The 23,701-nt window shown below is 35.1% G+C and overlaps 1 protein-coding gene across 4 annotated transcripts in view; it reads left to right on the forward strand.

Moving 5' to 3' along the window:
• BMP2K (BMP2 inducible kinase) overlaps positions 1 to 23,701 on the forward strand; it is a 126,292-nt gene that overhangs the window by 45,314 nt on the left and 57,277 nt on the right. For all 4 annotated transcript variants that reach the window (XM_027087703.1, XM_027087704.1, XM_027087706.1 and 1 more), the window contains 4 exons: positions 11,868 to 11,986; positions 15,190 to 15,295; positions 18,801 to 18,943; positions 21,497 to 21,618. In XM_027087703.1, the coding sequence (XP_026943504.1) occupies positions 11,868 to 11,986; positions 15,190 to 15,295; positions 18,801 to 18,943; positions 21,497 to 21,618 (490 nt within the window). The remainder of the gene's footprint in view (positions 1 to 11,867; positions 11,987 to 15,189; positions 15,296 to 18,800; positions 18,944 to 21,496; positions 21,619 to 23,701) is intronic.

The raw sequence follows: 23,701 nt of genomic DNA on the forward strand, positions 1-23,701 counted from the left end.
GCTTTTGGGTGAAATGTTCTGTACATATTTGTTAAGTCCATCTGGTCTATGTGTTATTTAAAGCTGATGTTTTCTTATTGATTTTCTGTCTGGGCATCTATCCATTAATGTAAGTAGGGTATAAAAGTCCCATACTATTATTGTATTACTGTCTATTTTTCCTTTTAGGTCTGTTAATATTTGCTTTATATATTTAGGTTCTTCTATGTTGGGTGCATAAATGTTTACAAATGTAATATCTTCTTGTTGGATTGATCTCTTTATCATGTAACACCCATCTTTGTCTCTTTTTACAGTCTTTGTTTTGAAGTCTGTTTTGTCTAATATAAGTATAGCTACTCCAGCATTCTTTTGGTTTCCATTTACGTGGAATATTTTTTTAATCCCTTCACTTTCATTCTGGGTGTCCTTACATCTAAAGTGAGTCTTTTGTAGACAGTGTATAGATTAGTCTTTTAAAAAATTTATTCAGCCACTCTGTGTTTTTCGATTGGAGAATTTAGTCCATTTATATTTAAAGTAATTACAGTTAGGTATGTGATTATTGCCATTTTACTAATTTTTTTCTGCATGGTTTTGTTGTTTTCTTTCCTGTGTTCTTCTCTGGCTTCTTTTGTGGTTTGATGGTTTTCTTTAATGGTATGCTTATATTTCTCTTTATCTTTTGTATATTTACTACAGGTGTACCTTGTTTTATTGTGCTTTGTTTTATTGCACTTCCCTTTGTTGCACTTCACAGATATTGCATGTTTTACAAATGAAAGGTTTGTGGCAACTCTGAATTGAGCAAGTCTGTCAACACCATTTTTCCAACAGCATTTGCTCACTTGGTGTCTCTGTGTCACATCTTGGTAATTCTTGCAGTATTTTAAACTTTTTCATCATTATTATATTTTTCTTGGTGATTTGTGATCAGTGATCTTTGCTGTTATTGCTATGACTCTCTGAAGGTTCAGATGATAGTATATTTTTGCAATAAAGTATTTTTTAATTAAGGTATGCACATTTTTAAGACATAATGCTATTGTACCATTAATAGACTACAGTTTAGTGTAAACATAACTTTTATATAATGGGAAGCCAGAAAAATTGTGTGACTAGGTTTATTGCCATATGCTTTATTGCAGTGGTCTGGAACTGAACCTACAATATCTCTGAGGTGTGCCTATATAGGTTTTTGCTTTGTGGTTACCGTGAGTCTTACATATAACAACTTGTATCTATAATAGTCTCTTTTAAGTTGAAAACTTCTCTAGTTTGATCCCATTGTAAAGCTCAACATTATTACTCCCTCCCGTCTACACTTTATATCATTGATATCACAATTTACCTTTTTTTATCTTGTGTATCCCTTAACTAATTATTGTAATCATAGTTATTTTTACTACTTTTGTCTTTGAACCTTCATACTATTTTATAGAAATATAAAACTCTGGCCTGCAAAGTTTCTCCTGAAAAATCTGCTTATAGGCTTATGGGAGTTCCCTTGTATGTAACAAGTTGTTTTTCTCTTGATGCTTTTAATGTTATTTCCTTGTCTTTATCTTTTGACATTTTAATTATAATGTGTCTCGATGTGGGTTTCTTTGGGTTCCTCTTATTTGGAACTCTGGACTTGCTGGAATTGGATGTCTCTTTCCTTCTCAGGTTAAGGAAACTTTCAGCCATTATTTCTTTAAATAAGATTTCTGCTCCTTTCTCTCTCTCTCTCCTCCTTCTGGGACCCTTATATTGTGAATGTTAGTTCATTTGATGTTGTCCCATAAGCCCCTTAAGCTATCTCTACTCATTTTCATTCTTTTTTCTTTCTGCTGCTCTGATTGGTTGGGTTCCACTGCCTTGTCTTTGAGTTGACTGATTCTTCTACTTCATCCAGTCTGCTGTTGAATCCCTCTAGTGTATTTTTTCGTTCAGTTATTTATTCTTCAGCTCTCTGACTTCTAGTTGTTATTTTTTTTATATTTTTAATCTCTTTTTTGAAGTTCTTACTGTTCATTTATTCTCAATTTGGTGAGCATCTTTATGATCATTACTCTTTATTAGGTAAATTACTTATCTCTCATTCATTAGGGATTTTTATTTTTTTTCCTGAGGTTTTATCTTGTTCTTTCATTTGGAACATATTCCTCTGTTTCTTCATTTTGCTTGACTCTCTGTGTTGGTTTCCATACAGTAGATGAAACAACCACCTCTCACAGTTTTGAAGGAGTGACCCCGTGTAAGAGATGAATCTTGTCATTCAGCCCTGCCTCAGCTTTTGGATGTCTCTTAAACATCTGTGCTTGCCCAAGCAGCCTATTACATTTTTAATACCTCTCAGTAGTTGTGGATGTGCCAAGACTTGTCATTGTCCCAAAGGGACCACTTACTTTCAAATAGTTTATCAACAAAAATCATGTTTTACAGTTTCTTTCAAAACTAGTAATTAATCAAGGATTATGTATTACATTTTATTGTAATGTAGCCCTGCTCCCCTCATTTTTGTACTCCACATATGGAACACTGTACAAGAAAGCTAGCCAGAGTTAATCTCTCAGACCTTGAGTGTTTCTTTGTGTTATCATTTTCCATATTCTCCTAGCCCCTGTTTTCTGTAAACTGCAATTTAAGCCATAAGTTTTATTAGGTTAAAAGTTTTTAACAAAGGTACTTCACAGGTGATGCTATTTAATTACTTCATATTCCATCACATCAGGAAGCATATAATGTCAATATTAATGCCAAATTAGTGACCCCCAAATTTCTCCCATGAAAAGGAATGTTTTTCGTTTTGATACTTTGACACCATGCAACTATCCTATTTCTCATAAACCTTTCATCTAGGATTTTGTCATACAATGATGATCCTTGCTGAATCAGTTTCTTAATATCATATTTCTCAACTTTGAGACTTTTCTCCCAGTTCACTGACAGTCTCTGTCATTTTGGGGAGTGAGTAGAGTCCTTCATGTTGGGCAAGAAAACGGGTTGAGAACCTCAGTTACAGGAAACATTTAATGGTATCTAATTTTATGTAACTTTTTCCAAGTTGGCTTTTCAGTTCTTTGGAAAGAAAATACTGATTAGGAACTGAGGGACATTCAGAATGCAAATTATGCCTGATGAAATTGATTTCTTGTAGTGATTGGGAAACTTTTTTGCTTATAGTCAGGTTATGTCAAAGAAATTAGTGTATGTTAGGTTTAACAAGGCAAACCTTGTTAAAAAAATACCTTTTTTTTTCTTTCCTCAGAGCAGTTTGGTTAATTCAAAAGTGACTTAACAGTTATGTTCTAAACACATTGATTATTTATTTTCCACTTAATATTGTGTGAGACCCTCATCAAGTTGCTTAACAACTAGTGGAAGAGACAGATTGATAAACAGGATCAAATATGCTATATGGTATGGAACAGAAAGCTGTGAGAATTTTAAAGAGGTGCTGTGCATACAATTAGGAAGCCTAATTGTATGAACAAATACTTATTAAGGACCCAATTTGTAGTGACCTTTTGGATCACTACAAATCCATTTTGAATTATGGTTACATTAAATGTTTCTTGACTGTTGTTTGATGACATACTTCTCATCTTCCTAAGTAGAAGATAAAATACATCCTTAAGTACAACTACTAGATAAGTGGTTGCATTCCAACAACAATTCTTTGACAGCAACTGGATGTCTGTCAATTCAGTTCAATTCTGACAGTACCCAGAGTAGGTGCAGACCCCACAAGTGGGCCCAGTCCTACAAGATTGCCCCCATTTCAGATGACAGGGAACCACTTCTGATGGACTCGGTTGACTGCATATTTGGGTGTTCCCATGACACCCTCTTCAGGTTTGATAATTTGGTAGAACTACTCACAGAACTTAGGGAAGTGCTGTAGTTATGACTACTATTTTATTATAAAGGATACAAATGAAAAACCCAGATGAACAGGTATAGGATGAGGTCTAGAAGTTTCTCTAGTGCAGGAGCTTTTGTTCCAATGGAGTCAGGATACACCACTCTCCCAGTATGTTAGTATGTTCACCAGCCATGAAGCTCTCTGTACCTTGTTACTTGTAGTTTTTATTGAAGTAGCTTAACATAGGTATGGTTGATTAAATCATTGGTCATGTGATTGAACTCAATCTCTAACCACTCTTTTCTCCTCAGAGATGGGGAGATGGGATAGGAAAAAGTCTGAAAAGTTTCAACCCTCTAATCATACACAGTAGTTGGTTTTTCTGGGACCAGCCTACAACCTGAAGCTATCTAGGGACATCACCAGTAATCACCTCTTTAACATAGCAAAGACCAAATCTGTCATCAATTCTTTTATTTTCATGGGATTTTGAGAACATTTGGAATGTTTTATAGTATTCTTGTAATCCAATATTTGGAAGTATAAATTTAGTATTAATTTAGCAGCCGTGCCTGGAACTGGGCTTGAATTGAACAATATGTTGAATTGGACATAGAAATATATAATAAGTGGAATTTGTGGTTACTGCCATAAATTCTTTTGATTTATGTATAAAATGAGTTAAAAATTGAAGTATGTGATAATATAGTCAAAACTCTATATAGAGGTGCCTGAGGGAGTGAGGAGCATGAATTGGGTTCGTCCTGAAAGCCTTCTGTGAAGAATGTGTGTTGGAGAATTTGGTGGATATGGGTTGGTGGCAAGCAGATAATGGTCCTCTCTTGGATTACTATAATGTCTCAACTAGTTACCTCCCACTAAATGCATTCTTCAAACAGAAATAATATTAGCTAACTAATACTTAATCAGAAAATTTTGGAAAATATAGTATTTGGAGAAATATAAACAAATTATTCCATTTCATTCTCAGAGCAGGCACTGCTGACGACCAGTACGGTGTTTACCATGTTTAGGTGTAAATCATAGTTGATGAACACATCATCTCTCTATGTAGAAAACTTAACATTTTGCCAGATCTATGTCTGATATAGGATTGGTGAAATTATCAAACTTTAATTTTTAGAAACAGGGGTTTTATGAACAAAACTTAGTTAACATTTTTCCCCTAATTTTCCTAATTCATAGGGATGAAATTACTTTGTTATATGTATGGTTGAGAATGGATGTATAGTAGGGGTCCCCAGTGCCCAGGCTGCAGACTGCTACTGGTCCGAGGCCTTTTAGGAACTGAGCTGCACAGCAGGAGGTGAGCAGTGGGTGAGGGCACAAAGCTTCCCATCTCTCCCCATCTCTCGCATTACTGCCTGAACACCCCCACCCCCCACCAGCCCCGTCCATGGAAAGGTTGTCTTCCATGAAACCAGTCCCTGGTGTCAAAAAGGTTGGGGACCGCTGATGTATAGAATCCATGTTTCCTTCAGGAATTTTTTTACTGTGGTTCAGTGTGTACTTAACTAGGTTGTACATCAGAACCATCTGGGGGACTCCCACTGCCGCCCCAGTTAATACTCAGTTTATATTATTATATATTCATAAGAACATATACAAAAGTAGAATAATGAGTAAGGGATGGTTTAGCAAAATGTATGTATTTGGCCTGACTTGAGACCTTCTGATTCAGACTTGTCAGAACCTGGAAACTATTCAAGATAAACACACACACACACCAGCTCACCAGGCAATTCTGATGCATAGTTATGCTTGGGAATCATTGCTCTAGGGGAATCTCTAAAATATCTCAAAACAAATGCTATATAAATGGTTTATCTTGACCTGTACCCATACTACTTCTGTATCTAGATATATTCTAAGTTTTAGCATTGTCTTTAATTTTTTAATCAAATAAAATTTGAGCAGTTTAAGTAGCACTTTATTAATGCTACTAATTCGTTAATGTTTGCATATGAAATTAATGTTAAATGAGCATCTTTTAAACAAATGCCCTGAATTGTTAGAGCTTTTACTTAAAGTACCTTTCCCAAACATCATCTTTTTCTCTCCTGGTAACCGCCTTGTGAGTGTTTAATTTGATTTCCCCTACATTATATACATGGAAATCCAGATCTAGAAGGTGGGAGTTGTACAGTTCCTTATACGTGCAGTTAGAGGATATGGAGACTCCGGAATGAATCTGTACTGATTCTGGACTGTCATCCTAGGAGCTCTTTTCCCCTGTTGTTTATCCCCAATAGTTTACTTTTCCTTTGAGCATTTTGCACTGAACTGGAGTGCTAGTGCCTTATCATTGCTGAGATTGCTGTGTTAGAGGGACTAACAAATTGATAAAAGTGACATTTTTAAAAAAATTTGATCTTGAAACTTCACTGAATTTATTACTTCTAAATAATAGAAGTGTGTGTGTGTGTGTGTGTGTGTGTGTGTGTGTGTAGGTGCGCGTGTGTGTGTGGAGTCTTTAGTGCTTTTTTTGTTTTTGGAATTTTTGAATTTTATTTTTCTATACAGCAGGTTCTTATTAGTAATCAATTTTACACATCAGTGTGTACATGTCAATCCCAATCTCCCAGTTCATCACACCACCACCCCCAACCCCGCCGCCTTCCCCCTTTGATGTCCATATGTTTGTTCTCTACATCTGTGTCTCAATTTTTGCCCTGCAAACTGGTTCATCTGTACCATTTTTCTAGGTTCCACATATATGTGTTAATATACGATATATTTTTTTCTCTTTCTGACTTACTTCACTCCGTATGACAGTCTCTAGATCCATCCACGCCTCTACAAATGACCCAATACCGTTCCTTTTTATGGCTGAGTAATATTCCATTGTATATATGTACCACATCTTCTTTATCCATTCTTCTGTCAATGGGCATTTAGGTTGCTTCCATGACCTGGCCATGGTAAACAGAGCTGCAATGAACACTGGGGTGCATCTGTCTTTTTGAATTATGGTTTTCTCTGGGTATATGCCCAGTAGTGGGATTGCTGGGTCATATGGTAGTTCTATTTTTCGTGTTTTAAGGGACCTCCATACTGTTCTCCATAGTAGATGTATCAATTTACATTCCCACCAACAGTGCAAGAGGGTTCCCTTTTCTTCACACCCTCTCCAGCATTTGTTGTTTGTAGATTTTCTGATGATGCCCATTCTAATTGGTCTGAGGTGATACCTCATTGTAGTTTTGATTTGCATTTCTCTAATAATTAGTGATGTTGAGCAGCTTTTCATGTGCTTCTTGGCCATCTGTATATTGTCTTTGGAGAAATGTCTATTTAGGTTTTCTGCCCAGTTTTGGATTGGGTCTTTTGTTTTTATAATATTGAGCTGCATGAGCTGTTTATATATTTTGGAGATTAATCCTTTGTCCTTTGATTCGTTTGCAAATATTTTCTCCCATTCTGAGGGTTGTCTTTTTTTTTTTTTTTTGCGGCACGTGGGCCTCTCACTGCTGGGGCCTCTCCCGCTGCGGAGCACAGGCTGTGAACGTGCAGGCTCAGCGGCCATGGCTCACGGGCCCAGCTGCTCCGCGGCACGTGGGATTACCCCAGAACGGGGCATGAATCCGCGTCCCCTGCATCGGCAGGTGGACTCCCAACCACTGCGCCACCAGGGAAGCCCTGTCTTTTCGTCTTGTTTATGGTTTCCTTTGCTGTGTAAAAGCTTTTAAGTTTCACTAGGTCCCATTTGTTTATTTTTGTTTTTATTTCCATTTCTCTAGGAGGTGGGTCACAAAAGATCTTGCTGTGATTTATGTCATAGAGTGTTCTGCCTATGTTCTCCTCTAAGAGTTTTATAGTATCTGGTCTTACATTTAGGTCTTTAATCCATTTTGAGTTTATTTTTATGTATGCTGTTAGGGAGTGTTCTAATTTCATTCTGTTACATGTAGCTGTCTTGTTTTCCCAGCACCACTTATTGAAGAGACTGTCTTTTCTCCATTGTATATCCTTGCCTCCTTTGTCATAGATTAGTTGGCCATAGATCCCACTAGATCATGGTATGATCCTTTTAATGTGTTGTTTCATTCTGTTTGCTAGTGTTTTGTTGAGGATTTTTGCATCTATATTCATCAGTGATATTGGTCTGCAATTTTCTTTTTTTGTAGTATCTTTGTCTGGTTTTGGTATCAGGGTGATTGATGGTGGCCTCACAGAATGAGTTTGGGAGGTTCCTTCGTCTGCAATTTTTTGGAAGAGTTTGAGAAGGATGGGTGTTAGCTCTTCTCTAAATGTTTGATAGAATTCACCTGTGAAGGCATCTAGTCCTGGGCTTTTGTTTGTTGGAAGATTTTTAATCACAGTTTCCATTTCATTACTTGTGATTGGTCTGTTCATATTTTCTATTTCTTCCTGGTTCAGTCTTGCAAGGTTATACCTTTCTAAGAATTTGTCCATTTCTTCCAGGTTGTTCAATTTATTGGCATAGAGTTGCTTGTTGTAGTCTTTTAGGATGCTTTGTATGTCTGCAGTGTCTGTTGTAACTTCTCCTTTTTCATTTCTAATTTAATTGATTTGAGTCCTCTTCCTCTTTTTCTTGATGAGTCTGGCTAATGGTTTACCACTTTTGTTTATCTTCTCAAAGAACCAGCTTTTAGTTTTATTGAACTTAGCAATTGTTTTTTTTTGTTTCTATTTCATTTATTTCTGCTCTGAACTTTATGATTTCTTTCCTTCTGCTGACTTTGTGTGTTGTTTGTTCTTCTTTCTCTAGTTCCTTTAGGTGTAATTTTAGATTATTTGAGATATTTCTTGTTTCTTGAGGTAAGCTTCTATAGGTTTAAACTTCCCTCTTAGAACTGCTTTTGCTGCATCCCATAGGTTTTGGATCGTCGTGTTTTCATTGTCATTTGTCTCTAGGTATTTTTGGTTTCATCTTTGATTTCTTCAGTGATCTTATGGTTATTTAGTAACATATTGTTTAGCCTTCATGAGTTTGTGTTTTTTACGTTCTTTTCCCTGTAATTGATTTCTTTTTTTTTTTGTTTTTTTGCGGTATACGCGGGCCTCTCACTGTTGTGGCTTCTCCTGTTGCGGAGCACAGGCTCCGGACGTGCAGGCTCAGCGACCATGGCTCATGGGCCCAGCCGCTCCGCGGCATGTGGGATCTTCCCGGACTGGGGCACGAACCCGTGTCCCCTGCATCAGCAGGTGGACTCTCAACCACTGTGCCACCAGGGAAACCCCCTGTAATTGATTTCTAATCTCATAGCGTTGTGCTCAGAAAAGATGCTTGATATGATTTCAATTTTCTTAAATTTACTGAGGCTTGATTTTTGACCCAAGATGTGATCTATCCTAGAGAATGTTCTGTGCACACTTGAGAAGAAAGTGTAATCTGCTGGTTTTGGATGGAATGTCCTATAAATATCAATTAATTCTGTCTGGTCTATTGTGTCATTTAAAGCTTGTGTTTCCTTATTAATTTTCTGTTTGGATGATCTGTCCATTGGTGTAAGTGAGGTGTTCAAGTTCCCCTCTATTATTGTGTTACTGTCAATTTCCTCTTTTATAGCTGTTAGCAGGTGCCTTGTGTATTGAGTTGCTCCTATGTTGGGTGCATAAATATTTACAATTATATCTTCTTCTTGGATTGATCCCTTGATCATTATGTAGTGTCCTTCTTTGTTTCTTATAATAGTCTTTATTTTAAAGTCTATTTTGTCTGATACGAGAATTGCTACTCCAGCTTTCTTTTGATTTCCATTTGCATGGAATATCTTTTTCCATCCCCTCACTTTCCGTCTGTATGTGTCCCTAGGTCTGAAGTGGGTCTCTTGTAGACAGCATATATATGGGTCTTGTTTTTGTATCCATTCAGCAAGCGTGTGCCTTTTGGTTGGAGCATTTAATCCATTCACGTTTAAGATAATTATCGATATGTATGTTCCTATTACCATTTTCTCAATTGTTTTGGGGTTGTTTTTGTAGGTCCTTTTCTTCTGCTGTGTTTCCCACTAGAGACGTTCCTTTAGCATTTGTTGTAGAGCTGGTTTTGTGGTGCTGAATTCTCTTAGCTTTTGCTTGTCTGTAAAGCTTTTGATTTCTCCATTGAATCTGAATGAGATCCTTGCTGGGTAGAGTAATCTTGGTTGTAGGTTCTTCCCTTTCATCACTTTAAGTATATCATGCCACTCCCTTCTGGCTTGTAGAGTTTCTGCTGAGAAATCAGCTGTTAACCTTATGGGAGTTCCCTTGTATGTTATTTGTCATTTTTCCCTTGCTGCTTTCAATAATTTTTCTTTGTCTTTAATTTTTGCCAAGTTGTTTACTGTGTGTCTCAGTGTGTTTCTCCTTGGATTTATCCTGTATGGGACTCTCTGTGCTTCCTGGACTTGGGTGGCTGTTTCCTTTCCCATGTTAGGGAAGTTTTCAAGTATAATCTCTTCAAATATTTTATCAGGTCTTTTCTCTCGCTCTTCTCCTTCTGGGGCCCCTGTAATGTGAATGTTGTTGCATTTAATGTTGTCCCAGAGGTCTCTTAGGTTGTCTTCATTTCTTTTCATTCTTTTTTCTTTATTCTGTTCTGCAGCAGTGAATTCCACATTCTGTCTTCCAGGTCACTTATCCGTTCTTCTGCCTCAGTTCTTCTGCTATTGATTCCTTCTAGTGTATTTTTCATTTCAATTATTGTATTGTTCATCTCTGTTTGTTTGTTCTTTAATTCTTCTAGATCTTTGTGAAACATTTCTTGCCATCTTGTCGACTTCTGCCTCCATCCTTTTTCTGAGGCCCTGCATCATCTTCACTATCATTATTCTGAATTCTTTTCCTGGAAGGTTGCCTATCTCCACTTCATTTAGTTGTTTTTCTGGGGTTGTATCTTGTTCCTTCATCTGGTACATAGCCCTCAGCCCTTTCATCTTGTCTACCTCTTTGTGATGTTGGTTTTTGTTCCACAGGCTGCAGGATTGTAGTTCTTGCTTCTGCTGTCTTCTTGCTTCTGTAGTTTTTCCTGCTTCTATTTTTCTTGCTTCTGCTGTCTTCCCTCTGGTGAATGAGGGTATCGGTAATTTTTTTTGTTTTAAAATTATAATTAAGCTACAAAATATCCTATGCTAAAATGAGTTTTAAAAACTTAAGGTGGAAATCTTTGTTTGTATGTGACAGAAGTAATTGTCCTTTAGAATACCTGGCTATTTGTTTCATATATGATGCTTTCTGGGGTACAGTTAACACACTGTGGCATAAATAATGAGGACATGTATAATCTCACGTGAGAGGTCTGGAAGGCTTGTGTAATTCAGTTGCCAAAGTAATTCAGTGTTTTGGGTCATTTTCTCTCTCATTCTTTTTTCCGTCATGACCACATATGGTTGCCATAGGTCTAAAGAGTATATTCTTATACAACAAAATCCAAAAGCCGGAAGGAAGAGCAGAGCCTCATCATATGAATCTTTTTTTTGTTTTGTTTTGTTTTTTCTGGTTGGAAAATCTTTCCTGCAACCCTCAGCATACTTTTCCTTATGTCCCATATAGCCAAAATTGGTTACATATTCAATCCTAAATCAGCTGCTGACAAGAGGAAATGAGATTCCCATTATTGCCTTAGAACAGTGTTGGTTGATCCCCTGGAGCTTTAAGAGGGACCCACCCATCTGATCCCGTTGATGTCTCATATTAAATCACATCAGTGTTTTGTCATCACTAAGATGGAGAGGCTGATGGGTAGGCAATCACTAGTATTTGCCAAACTATAGTGATATAGTTAAGTTGTTAACATTTTCCACGTCCTATATAAGAAATATTCCCACTCAAATGATATTTGTATATTTTAACTTGAGAAGCATGTTATCCTGTATGTGCTACTTCATGATTGGCATAGGAAGCCAATGATTGGGCTGTTAATTTAGTACAATGTGTTAGTTGTTTACTGTTCTTATTTTTGTCTTGTGTACAATCAGTTTATTTCCCTGTGAGATTAAGCTCCTCAGTGCTGTTACATGATTTTGGCAGGAGCTTCAAATTCTTCTTATTTAGTAGATTCTTGTTCTTCTAGGTGGATTCTCCACAGTTTTCCTGGTGCGGACTCACGGTGGACTCCGCTATGCATTGAAGCGAATGTATGTCAATAACGCGACAGACCTCAACATTTGTAAAAGGGAAATTACAATTATGGTAAGTGAAAGAGTAATTTCCTTTGAAAAATTTGGTGTATTTTCTTTCAGTTTTTCACATAACATTAACCAACCTGTAGGCAAGCTGCTTATTGGCTTGGGCACATCTAGATAACCTTTGAAGTGTACTCTTTATAGCCATACTTAGGGCTAAATAGAAACAACTCCTACCTTTCCTCCCTTCCCTATTACAGTTCAACAGGCAAGCTTCTCTGCTTTCTTTTTTCCTTTTTAAAATAAATTTAAATTATGGAATATTTTGAGAATAGAAGAATGTAGAAAATTAGTGAACACCAGTTTACCCCCTACCCAACTTAAGAATTAAAGGCTTACAGATACAGTTGAAGCCTTCTGTGTATTCCTCTGTAATGTTATCCTTATACTGTTATCCTCATCCAAAAGGAAACCCCTATCCTGAATTTGGTGCCTACGCTTCCCCTGGGTATTTAATACATTCACTTATATGTGTTAGTATTCACAGACCACAGTTAGTTTTGCTTTTCATTTTTAAAATCATGCCGTAAAGTTGATTTGTGTGTGTGTGTGTGTGTGTGTGAACTCTGTAGTATTGGTAAGGTATGCTTCAGCAAGGAAAAAATTCTTCTTTAATATTAGGAAAAGTGAAAAATATTTTAATACGCCATTAAAGAAAATTTCAGTTACTCAGTTAACTAGATTAAACATTTCGAGAAAATTATAGAATAAAAATTTCCTTTTTTTCTAGAGTTGCTTATTGTCAGTGCTCTGGGTGGTTTCTTATTCTTGTTCTCCCCTCTTTCTCCTGGTCTTCTCTTCTTTTATTCTCTTCCTCTTCCTCCTCCTCATCTACTGTTTATCAAGTGCTAATATATATATTTAACATTTTTGTTTTATTTAGGTGAAATTCACATACTACACATTTTATAATTCACATTGTAAAATGAACAATTCAGTGGTTTTTAGTACATTCACAGTATTGTGCACAGACTGCCTCTACCTTGTTTTAAAACCTTTTCATCACTCCAAAAGGAAACCCCTGCCCATGAAGCAGTTGCTCCCCATTCCACTCTTGTTCCAGGCCCTGGCAACCACCCGTCTATGTTATGTCTCGATAGATTTACCTATTCTGGATATTTCATATACATGGGATCAAGCAATATATGACCTTTTGTGTCTGGCTTCTTTCACTTACCATATTTTTAAGGTTCATCCACATTGTAGTACTTATCAGTACTTCATTCCTTTTTATGAGTGAATAATATTCCATTATATATACTATATATGTATCAAAATTTGTTTATGTGTTCATCTATTGATGGACTTTTTTAAAAAACCATGGATAGACATTTGGGCTATTTCTACCTTTTGGCTATTGTGAGTAGTGTTGCTATGAATATGTGTACATATGTATTGTTTATTTTCAGTTCTTTTGGGTATGTATCTAAGAGTGGAATTGCTGGGTCATATGGTAATTCCACATTTAACTTTTTAAGGAACCATTAATTCCACAGCAGTTGAACCATTTTCTGTTCACACCGGCAGTGTTAGGAGGGTTCTAGTTTATCTACTTCCTTGAAAACACTTGTTACTGTCAAGCTTCCCCAGCTGCTAAGAGGGAGATTTTCTTATTTTGTATCAACATCTTTATCAACACACATATTTTGATCCTTTTTGTTTGAAGATAGACACATTTATACAGTATGACTTATCAGAATTCTGCTTTTATTATCCCTATTCCTTAGCTAGACTAGAGTTGATTAGGCTTTGAGACTTGCTGTTTTTCAGGTAAGGCTATTAGTCAAAAAGGTGAAAAGATTTACTCCGAGATAATAGGGAATCTTAGACTAAGTTTTCTAACTTAAGCCCAGATATGGTATTGTACTGTAATTCTTCCTTTCAATAGATTTTGTATAATTTTGAGATATATAAAACATAGCGTCAACCTCAGCAAAACTCAGATCCTATGCTTTTAAATAAGCTATTTTGGGGAGGTGAGCAGTTGTCTTCAAACTGTTTTTTGATGACTAATCCTTCACTATTTATGTTTATTTATGAATTATTCACATGTTCAGCTGCTGTTAGCTAATATCTCAAATTATATTACACACTTAAAACTAGGTTTATTTTAATGATAGTGGATGTAAATTATTTTAAACAGTATTCTTGATAAGAGTTTTTAATTTACAGACAGACCTTATTTAGATCATTATGATTTTTAACCTTATAAATGTTGATGATTGTCAACCTTATAAATGTTAATGATTGTCTTGTACCAGGAGCAAAAGTGTCAGATTTGCCATTTTCTTCTTAGTTTCTTGTACTTGTAATATTAGTGTTATCTTTATGGTTTCTTTACAGAAATCCTTTTTAGCTACTTGTTTATTTTTTTAGGTTATTTAGTTAAAAGTACATACATTCATAAATTCACTTGACTAGGTGGACATAAATTGCAATATGTTGCAGACAAAACAAACAAACGCGAGTGTAATTGTTCATAAATATTAGAGCTTAATTTCTTTATCTTTTTAAGATAAAAATAAGTAAAAGTTCTGGTATTTTATTCTTGAGTCCCAAAGGACTATCTTGTACACTCACTTCTGGAAACTCTTTTTTTTTAAATTTATTTATTTTTGGCTGCGTTGGGTCTTTGTTACTGTGTGAGGGCTTTTCTCTAGTTGCGGAGAGCGGCGGCTACTCTTCGTTGCAGTGCGCAGGCTTCTCATTGCGGCTGCTTCTCTTGTTGTGGAGCATGGGCTCTAGGCTTCAGTAGTTATGGCACTTGGGCTCAGTAGTTGTGGCTTGCGGGCTCTAGAGATCAGGCTCAGTAGTTGTGGCACATGGGCTTTGTTGCTCTGCGATGTGTGGGATCTTCTTGGACCAGGGCTCGAACCCATGTCCCCACATTGGCAGGCAGGTTGTTAACAGCTGTGCCACCAGGGAAGCCCTGGAAACTGTTACTTTTGAATGAACCATCTCTTTCTTCCCCATTGAATTGAAAATAAGTATTCATTAACTATTTGCTTGTTAGGAAATGACAGTCACATATAAATAAACTTTCCATTGAAACTGTAGAAACCTTTTTGAAATGTGTCGGATTCCATACTTACACCTAAATCTTACTTTTTGAAATTCTTTACATACATTAATTTAGACTTCAAATCATTGTTAATGATAGACCTTTAAAATATGTTTGCCAGTTTTTAAAATTTTGTTTATTTTTTACAGAAAGAGCTGTCTGGTCACAAAAATATCGTGGGTTATTTGGACTGTACTGTTAATTCAGTTAGTGATAATGTATGGGAAGTGCTTATCTTAATGGAATATTGTCGAGGTAAGTATTTTTCTGTGGTTGTTTTTTGCTAAAAAAATTTGCCTATAAAAATGGGTTAGTAGGTGTCTTGGTTTCTCTTAGGGCAGCTGTCATCTAATTCTGGGCATTCATTGCAATCTCAGCTTTAATTATTTGCCTAAATAAGGAATGCTGTTAAAAAGTATTTAAAACCTACTCATAGTTGATGCAATGATGATGTGAGCATATGTTAATGGACAATTAGAAAAGTGCTGTTGGGTTTTAAACAGAAAATCTAAAACGTAAAGAACAGTCACCTTTCCTGATGCCTATACATTTCTTTTATAATCCAACCAAGAAGAGCATACTGTGTCCATATTAGTGTTGCAAGATTTTTTTCCAGCACGCCACCATGTTATCTTTGAACATATTAAATGTAATAAATTTCAAGGATGCATTTTGATCTATAATTTTTATAAACTTATATTATGTGGTCTTTTGAAAACATCAGAAGATAGAAAACCACATTTTATTTGGATATAATGTGGTGTGTTCAAAGAAATATTTACTTGTATAGTATGCCTAAATTATTACAATAATAATTTTTAGTCCCTGAAAAGTTTTTTGTTTTTTTTTTTTACTTTAATGGGTGTAATGGGGGCAATTAATCCATTTCCTGCAAACTTGCTTTCCCCCCTCCCTCATCAGACTGTATCTGACAGTTTGGATTCTAGGGAGCCCTGGTTTATATATAAATTCTCTTAAGACAGTTATGATTGTTAATTATGGTACCAGGAACTCTTGTCACTTCCTGAAGGTTGGAGGAGAAGGAGGTTGGTGATGATAATGGAGAAAACGTGGTCTCATTTACTCCAGTCTTGTAAGAAGGGGGATGGACAGAGGAAAATGAAATGAATCAATATTATAACATCTATTGTGATATGTTTGTAACTTATTTCCATATATAATGTAAAAAATTAGATATTTTCTTGATTGTTTTTCCTTATTTATATCTCATCTTCTCTACTGTAAAGCATTTGTGATCTCTTTAAGGAGACGATATTGATTTTCTTTACCCTACTTTCCTGAATTCTAGCATTTAAGGTGCCAATTCTTAGCTGGATGAGAGTTGACTAATAGCCCTTCGCTACTTGTAACTTTTCAAAAATAATTGAATTGAGCATAATCATAACCCTGGATGAGTTTCATTGTCATCCAGAAGACATTTTAAAAGGGGAACTACATGAGCTTCAGTTTTTAGGCAAGTGAGTATTTGGGAGCCAATGGTGCAGTCTACTGCAGATAAAATTAAGTATCTTGTTAAAAAAAAGTCATATCAAAATTTAAATGGGATGGTATAGCATTTTTTTTTTTTTTTTTTTTTTTGTGGTACGCGGGCCTCTCACTGCCGTGGCCTCTCCCGTTGTGGAGCACAGGCTCCGGACGCACAGGCCCAGTGGCCCTGGCTCATGGGACCAGCCGCTCTGCGGCATGCAGGAGGATCCTTCTGGACCGGGGCATGAACCTGTGTCCCCTGCATCGACAGGCGGACTCTCAACCACTGCGCCACCAGGGAAGCCCAGTATAGCATTTTAAATTAAGTATAATTGTAATCTCAGACAGATGAAGATTGTTGAGGCTAGAAAAATGTTGACTTTTTAAATTTTAATAATGAAATCGGGCAGCGTATAAAAGTTCTTGTTTAGGAGATGATAACTGTGAAAAATATGTAAAGATTCGGGAGTTACATGCACCTTATCTTAAAAGACCTTCAGTATACATTGTTTCCTTTCTGAATCTGATTTTAAAATTTTTCATTAGAATAATTCTACTTTAATTTTCAGAAGACTTTGATTTTGAATAATGAAATTTTGTTTGTCTCTGCATTTGAAATGCAGCTCAAATAGAGCTTTTTAGCCTTTTTGGGGGACTGGATTTTGTGTTTCAAGCCCAAAGATCTCTGAAGGGAAGAAAGAAGATCGACTTTTGTTTAAAATTTATTCTACTCATTACAACATTGAAAGTGTGGAAAAGATAGAATGAGTTCAAGGTTATGATTTCTTATCTGTGAAAAGATATTTTAAGAATGTGAATGAACACCAAGAAAGCACTTTTCTTACTGTTTAATTTTTGGATAACATGAGTCAGGGCGTCTGACAAACGAGGATGGAGGAAATTGCTGCCTAGTCAGGTGCCTCAATCTTATATGAGACACTTTGAACAAATTACAACCAAATGGACCTGAGTTTTCTGAAAGTTGAGGATTGATAGGCAAAATAATTTTTTTTCCCCCTGCTTTAAAGTTCTAAGAAAAAACACCTATTTCAGAAAATATATGAGAATGCTGTTTAGACAGTAATAATAGAAGGAACAGGTGTGTATGCACCTTCTTACAGATTACACAGTAGCAGACATTCATTTATTCAGACTTGTTACAGGAAAGTTTCAAGTTAACATAAGCTTGCCTTTTCAAATTTCCAAACTTGATTTCTGTTAGAATGCTGTGAATGAATCATGTATTTACTTGCATTGTTAAAATATAATAATAGTAAACTTTCTCTTAGTAATTAAGAATTGTCATTATTAGATTATCAGTTATTGTAGTACATTGTAATATTTAATAATTCTCTCGTGGCTCATTGTTGTGGCTATTTGATTTTAGTAAGTTACTCTGCCCACTATCTCTTAACCTGGTTTAGAGCCTTAGCCCCTTAACCTATCTCTCTTTTTCCACTCTTGTGATTCCTCTATCCCCCAATCAAGGAGATCTTCTAAAAGGTCAGATCAGGAAGTTTCCTTGGTTCTCAAGATAAAAATCTCAAGATAAAATCTTGATTTGTTTGTCTTGTCAGTATCATCTGACTTTACTCTCTTCTCTGCTTTCTAGACCATACCCACAGTGGTTCTCTTTTAGTTATTCAAAATCATTAAGCTCTTTCCCAAACTAGAGGCCTTTGTATATGTCACTTGCTATCACTAGTGTGTTCTCCCAGATCTCTACCAGGTTAATTCCTGATTAACCTTCAGTCTCAACATAAATAATCACTTCCTTAGGCCTTCTCTGGCACTCTCTTCTCCCCATCCTCCTTCACTAATTTAAATTTGGGTTTTTCTCATATTATCCTTATTGTACGTAATTATGATAAATATTTGTGTGATAGTTTATCTCTGCCTTTAGACTATAAATTCCATGATAATAGAGACTTTATCTTTGTTCACCACTGTTTACCCGTGCTAACCGTTTCTTCAAATCTGTGATGCCATCAGTTACAAGGTACACTCTGAATTTGGAGATGTTAAAATATGGCCAATAGCATTAGCAGAACGTCACTTATTTTAAGGTGTTTTCACTTCAGAGATGTAAAATGTGAAAAAAAATGTATGTCATTAAATCAACACAATATGGTATAATAAGCATCCTTACATGAAAATTACAAAAAAAGCCAATTCTCCATTACCTGAGACCATAGACATTTCTTAATCTCTTTGTTTGTGGTAGTCTTCATTTATTAAAAATATGTCTTCTCAAAATTACTTTTTTGGTTAGCTGGGCAGGTAGTGAATCAGATGAATAAGAAGCTGCAGACAGGTTTTACAGAACCAGAAGTGTTACAGATATTCTGTGATACCTGTGAAGCTGTTGCAAGGTTGCATCAGTGTAAGACTCCAATAATTCACCGGGATCTGAAGGTATGAACTTTAGTCTACGTATGGATTAATGCCTTTTAAACTTTGGAGTTAAAAATGTTCTTGGATTGTCTTCATATAAACCAGTTTTTATTACTAGCACTGAGATTGGTCTCTCTGTCCCCAGCTACATTCCCTGAGGCCATAAAAGACTGACTATAGAATTGAAATTGTGCTTTTCATGACCCTGAGGGTTGCTAGCACTACTGTGGAGGTAGATTTTGTGCTCCCTACTTTGCTTCTGTTTTACAGAGCAGGCTTCTTTAAAAGGTTTCATATGAACAAAAATATGAACATCACTGACACAGGTTAGATATCCCTCCACACTATTCTTCCCAGTTCAGCACTCCTCCTATTTCTTATAATTCATTTTAAGCATCAGGGTGTTTTCCAGAGATATTGGAGGTGACCGTAAATGGGTCTCTTTACTCATTTATTTATAATTTACTGTAGTTTTAGATAATTTACTATAATTTGGTGGTGATTGCCACTCAAAGGTCACTTTGTCTTACATTTTCATGGAATCTGACCTCTTGTATATGGTACCCACTTGTTAAATTGGAAAAAGTGCCCAAAGGGGATTGAACATTCCTGGTATCATATTGCTTGAGCTATCATTACACATATTGTTTAGAAGCATAGGGGTCCTCTTTGATACCTACAAACACTAAGATTACAAAAATTCCTCTTCCTGAAATGCTTTATGCCCAGATATCCCATGGCTAATCTTTCCCCCACTTCAAATCTGCTCAGATTCACTTTCTCAGTGAGTCCTGTCCTTGCACCACCTTATTTATAATTACAACCTAACCTTTCCATACTCTACTTGTTCTGCCTTTTATTATCACTTGTCACTTTCTCAGATACTATAAAATTTGCTTATGTATTATGTCTGTTGGTTATTTTCTGTCCTCTCCCACTACACTGTAAGCTTCCTGTGGGCAGGGATTTTTCTCTTTCGTACTGATGTATCCAAGCATTTAGAACAGTGCCTGGCACATAGCAGGGTCTCAATAAATATTTAATGAATGAATGAATCCCAATTCTGATTATACAATTCTGATTATACTTATTATACTTATATACTTTGTATACTTATACAAAGTATACAAAGTATACTTTGTATACTTATTATACAAAATTTATGAAAAGTGATAATAAAATGCTCTTAAGATACAAGAGAATAGAAGATGTCACTTAGAATATAGGTTGTTAACCATGAAAGCATCATCCAGGGAAACCTGTGCTGAAAGGATACAAGTCGAGGCAAGATTGAAATACTTGCCTACAGACCTCTGTCCCTTAATTTTGATAACCAGTATAGTTCATTTCAGTTCTCTTGAATATGCAGCTTTTACATTTTCCCCAATAATTTGGTCTGACTTTTTTGCACTGTTATAGCTCATTAACTTCTTAAATATAAAGGTGATGTTTTCAGCTGAGTCCTCTTGATTTTAAAACAAAAAAGACATTGAACTGCATAGTTTTATATAGACCATATTTCATATACTTAGTTCTTTTTACATGTGTAAATTTATGCAATCCTGTTTGTTTTAAGTAAGTTTCTTTTTTTTAAGTAGATTTCTTATATAAATATTTTGTGCAAATATTGAATACTTTTAAAAGTAGAGTAAAATGAAATATAGAAGAAAAATTGTAAAGAAACTGTAATGTGAGTATTTTGGTAGAGTGGAGAGAAATCAAATTACTCATTTAAAACTGTATCATAAAAATAAAAAATATTGTGTAAAAATGTTAATAATAGTATCATTTATTGTGTGCTTACCTTATTTCAGTCACTATTCTAAGCCCTTTACATGTTTTAATTCTTTCAGTTTTTACAACAGTCCCCTGTAATAGATATTATTATTTTCCCCATTTTATAGATAAGGAGACTAAAGCACAAGAGTGGTTAAGCAAGTTGTCCAAGGGTACATATGCTAATAAGTAGCAGAGCTGGGCTGTGAACCCACATTCTCCTGTTTTAGAAACTGTGCGCATAATTTCATTTAAGTTACTACAACTCTGATCTCTAAGTTAAGGCATAAAGTAAAATCTGTGTTTTTCAGTGTAGTATTTTAGATAAAAATGGAGTTAGGAGTCAATCAAAGGTAGAATTGTAATGTTTTTTGTTACCTTTCTATAGGTAAGCTAAGTGTCAGAAAAGGAGAAAAATGGAGGCATAGTATAGACTCTGACTGCTACTAGTTCTTCTCTTCCATAGAAGCAGTTTTTGAGAGGACTTAGGGTTCCTTGGCCCTTAGCAGAAATCATCCTGGGATGGGAGAAGCACTTTTCTGTTCTTAGTGAGAGAAGCAGTAGATAAAGTAAAGTATATTTTTGTTCTGAATCATTTGTCCTTGCTCACAATTTGAGGTATCCTCTCTCTCTCTCTCTCTCTTTCTTTCACTCTCTGTCTCTCTCTGTCTCTGTCTCTCTGTCTCTGTCTCTGTCTCTCTCTATATATTATATATCAGTGTTTAACTTGTAAAAACATTGTTATAAAAATATAATTTTCACCTTGAAAATACTGTTAATTGCTTTTCTTTTCTGAAGGTGGAAAATATTTTGTTGAATGATGGTGGAAACTATGTACTTTGTGACTTTGGCAGTGCCACAAATAAATTTCTTAATCCTCAGAAAGATGGCGTTAATATAGTAGAAGAAGAAATTAAAAAGTAAGTGTTATCTTTATTGTGTTTTGTCTCATGGGAATTTTAGTTAACTTGAGTCTGTGACCAGCTCTGCTCATATAAATTTTAGGTATTCCATTAATAGATTTCTTTAAGATATTTCTGAGCCATAGACATTGATTAGTTTATGTCTCATCTAGTTCAATAGGAAATACATTTTATGATGGAAGCAAAAGTTTCATCTGCATTGTAAACAAATTTATCAAGAAGTTTGTTAAATAAGCTATAGTAATTAGTGGAATCATTAAAGGGGGTTTGAAGTTATTGCTGAATTCAGTTAAACATCTTTGTTTTTATTGATACTGAGGATTTGTGCTTGTTAGGAAAAAATTAAATTATTTGAAAACATTAAACTTTTACTTCATATTTAATGTTAAGAAGATTGACCTAGTAATGCATTGAAAACTATGTGGAAAACTTGTTACTTTATAATATTGTATTGGAAAACTTTCTGGTAGAAATGTAACTCGTATCTGCCTTACGTTTTCTTAATCTTGTACTTTCCATGGTTGCTAGAGTACTATTAGAAGGACCTTTCCCTGACTTCTGTTTTCTAGTTTTAGAAAATAGTACTGCTTGTAAATCTTAGGTTATCTTAATAAAATGATACAGAATGCAGAAAGATCTGTCAGAATAGAAATTTCTAAGTAGCTGCCTTTTCTAAGTTGCTTTTCTTCACTTCCTTACAAATTCTCAGTTGTTTAAGGCTGCCTAGGAGCTTTCGTTTGAACTGCAACATATATTTTGAGATAGCTCAAGTAGAGCTGATCTTACTCTGGACCATTTGTATAAAACTATGGTTTTCTAGACTTACATATTTCTACTCAGGAAACAGCCTATGATGATTATGTTAGATTCCATAAAAACAAACTCCTTAGTAAACATATAAATGTCCTGAAGAAACAGAACGATGAATTATTGAATTAGCTTCTTGTGGATATATGCATATACATATAATTTTAAAAGATTGGGTTGTGATGTATAATGACAGCTGCAGAATTCTGCTCAAGCATCTTTGACTTGCTGGAAGTTTCATTTCTTGCTGTTAAGATCTGAAGTATAGTTAAGGTTCAGCAGAATTGTACACTAGTGATGAATGTAATAAGCTCATGGGTTCTTGTGCTTTGTGGCTCAGTTGAGTTAATGATCTAACCATTTATTCAGTTAACAGGTAATTATTCAGGGCCTACAATGTAGTGGACACTGTTGTTGGTATACAGTATAGCAGTGAACAACAAAAAAAAAAGTCCCGTCCTCATGTAGTTTATATTCTGGTTTCTTAGATCACTCCTCTGTAGTAGTATCATCAGAATGTATCACCCAGTCAGGGTAATTTGGAAAAAGTAACATGGTAGAATATTGAGCTTTAAGATAATTCATGTAAAATAAAACATAAAAACACTGAAAATGAATCTTAAATTATGCCATACTATAGGAATTCCTTTGATATTCTAATAATTTCTGCACTACTTTATTCTGTTCATTGAGCACTACTTTATTCTGTTCATAATGGATTTGGAGTTTTTATACTGGTAAATATTTATTCACAGTATCTTAATTCCAGATTGCTTATGCTGACAGTTTTAGAACTGTACTTAATTAGTATAAGTAATGATAGTTAATTATGGCAACGAGATTACTCTTAAAACAACAATTATAAAAACAAACCTAAAGGAGATTTACTACCATGTGCAAGGAATTATGTTAGAGTCCATAAAAACAAGCTGCTTAATAAACATAGAAATTAATTTTTTGAGAGGGTGGAAGCTTTACTTTTAAATTAATAGACTAAAATATTTTGATAAGGATATTTTCATAGTCAAATTGTATTATTTCCTATAAGAAATTCAAGGAAAACTACATTTCCCATACATCACCTTTATTTAAAATTTTTCTATTAAAAATTGTTTTTATCATTATAGATGCAATTGCACTTGTTGAATAAAAATGTGTATAGATGCTTTGTATTGTTTAATCCTTGATGGACTTTTAATGAGCTTTTAAAATAGTATTATTTCTTGATAATGTTATCGAACCTAAAAGTTTTTCGTAGTATTTTATGTAGAAA

Source organism: Aethalodelphis obliquidens, unplaced genomic scaffold (genome assembly GCF_003676395.1).
Source record: "Aethalodelphis obliquidens isolate GAN/ISIS:26980383/991018 unplaced genomic scaffold, ASM367639v1 scaffold59, whole genome shotgun sequence".
Lineage (NCBI taxonomy): Eukaryota > Metazoa > Chordata > Mammalia > Artiodactyla > Delphinidae > Aethalodelphis > Aethalodelphis obliquidens.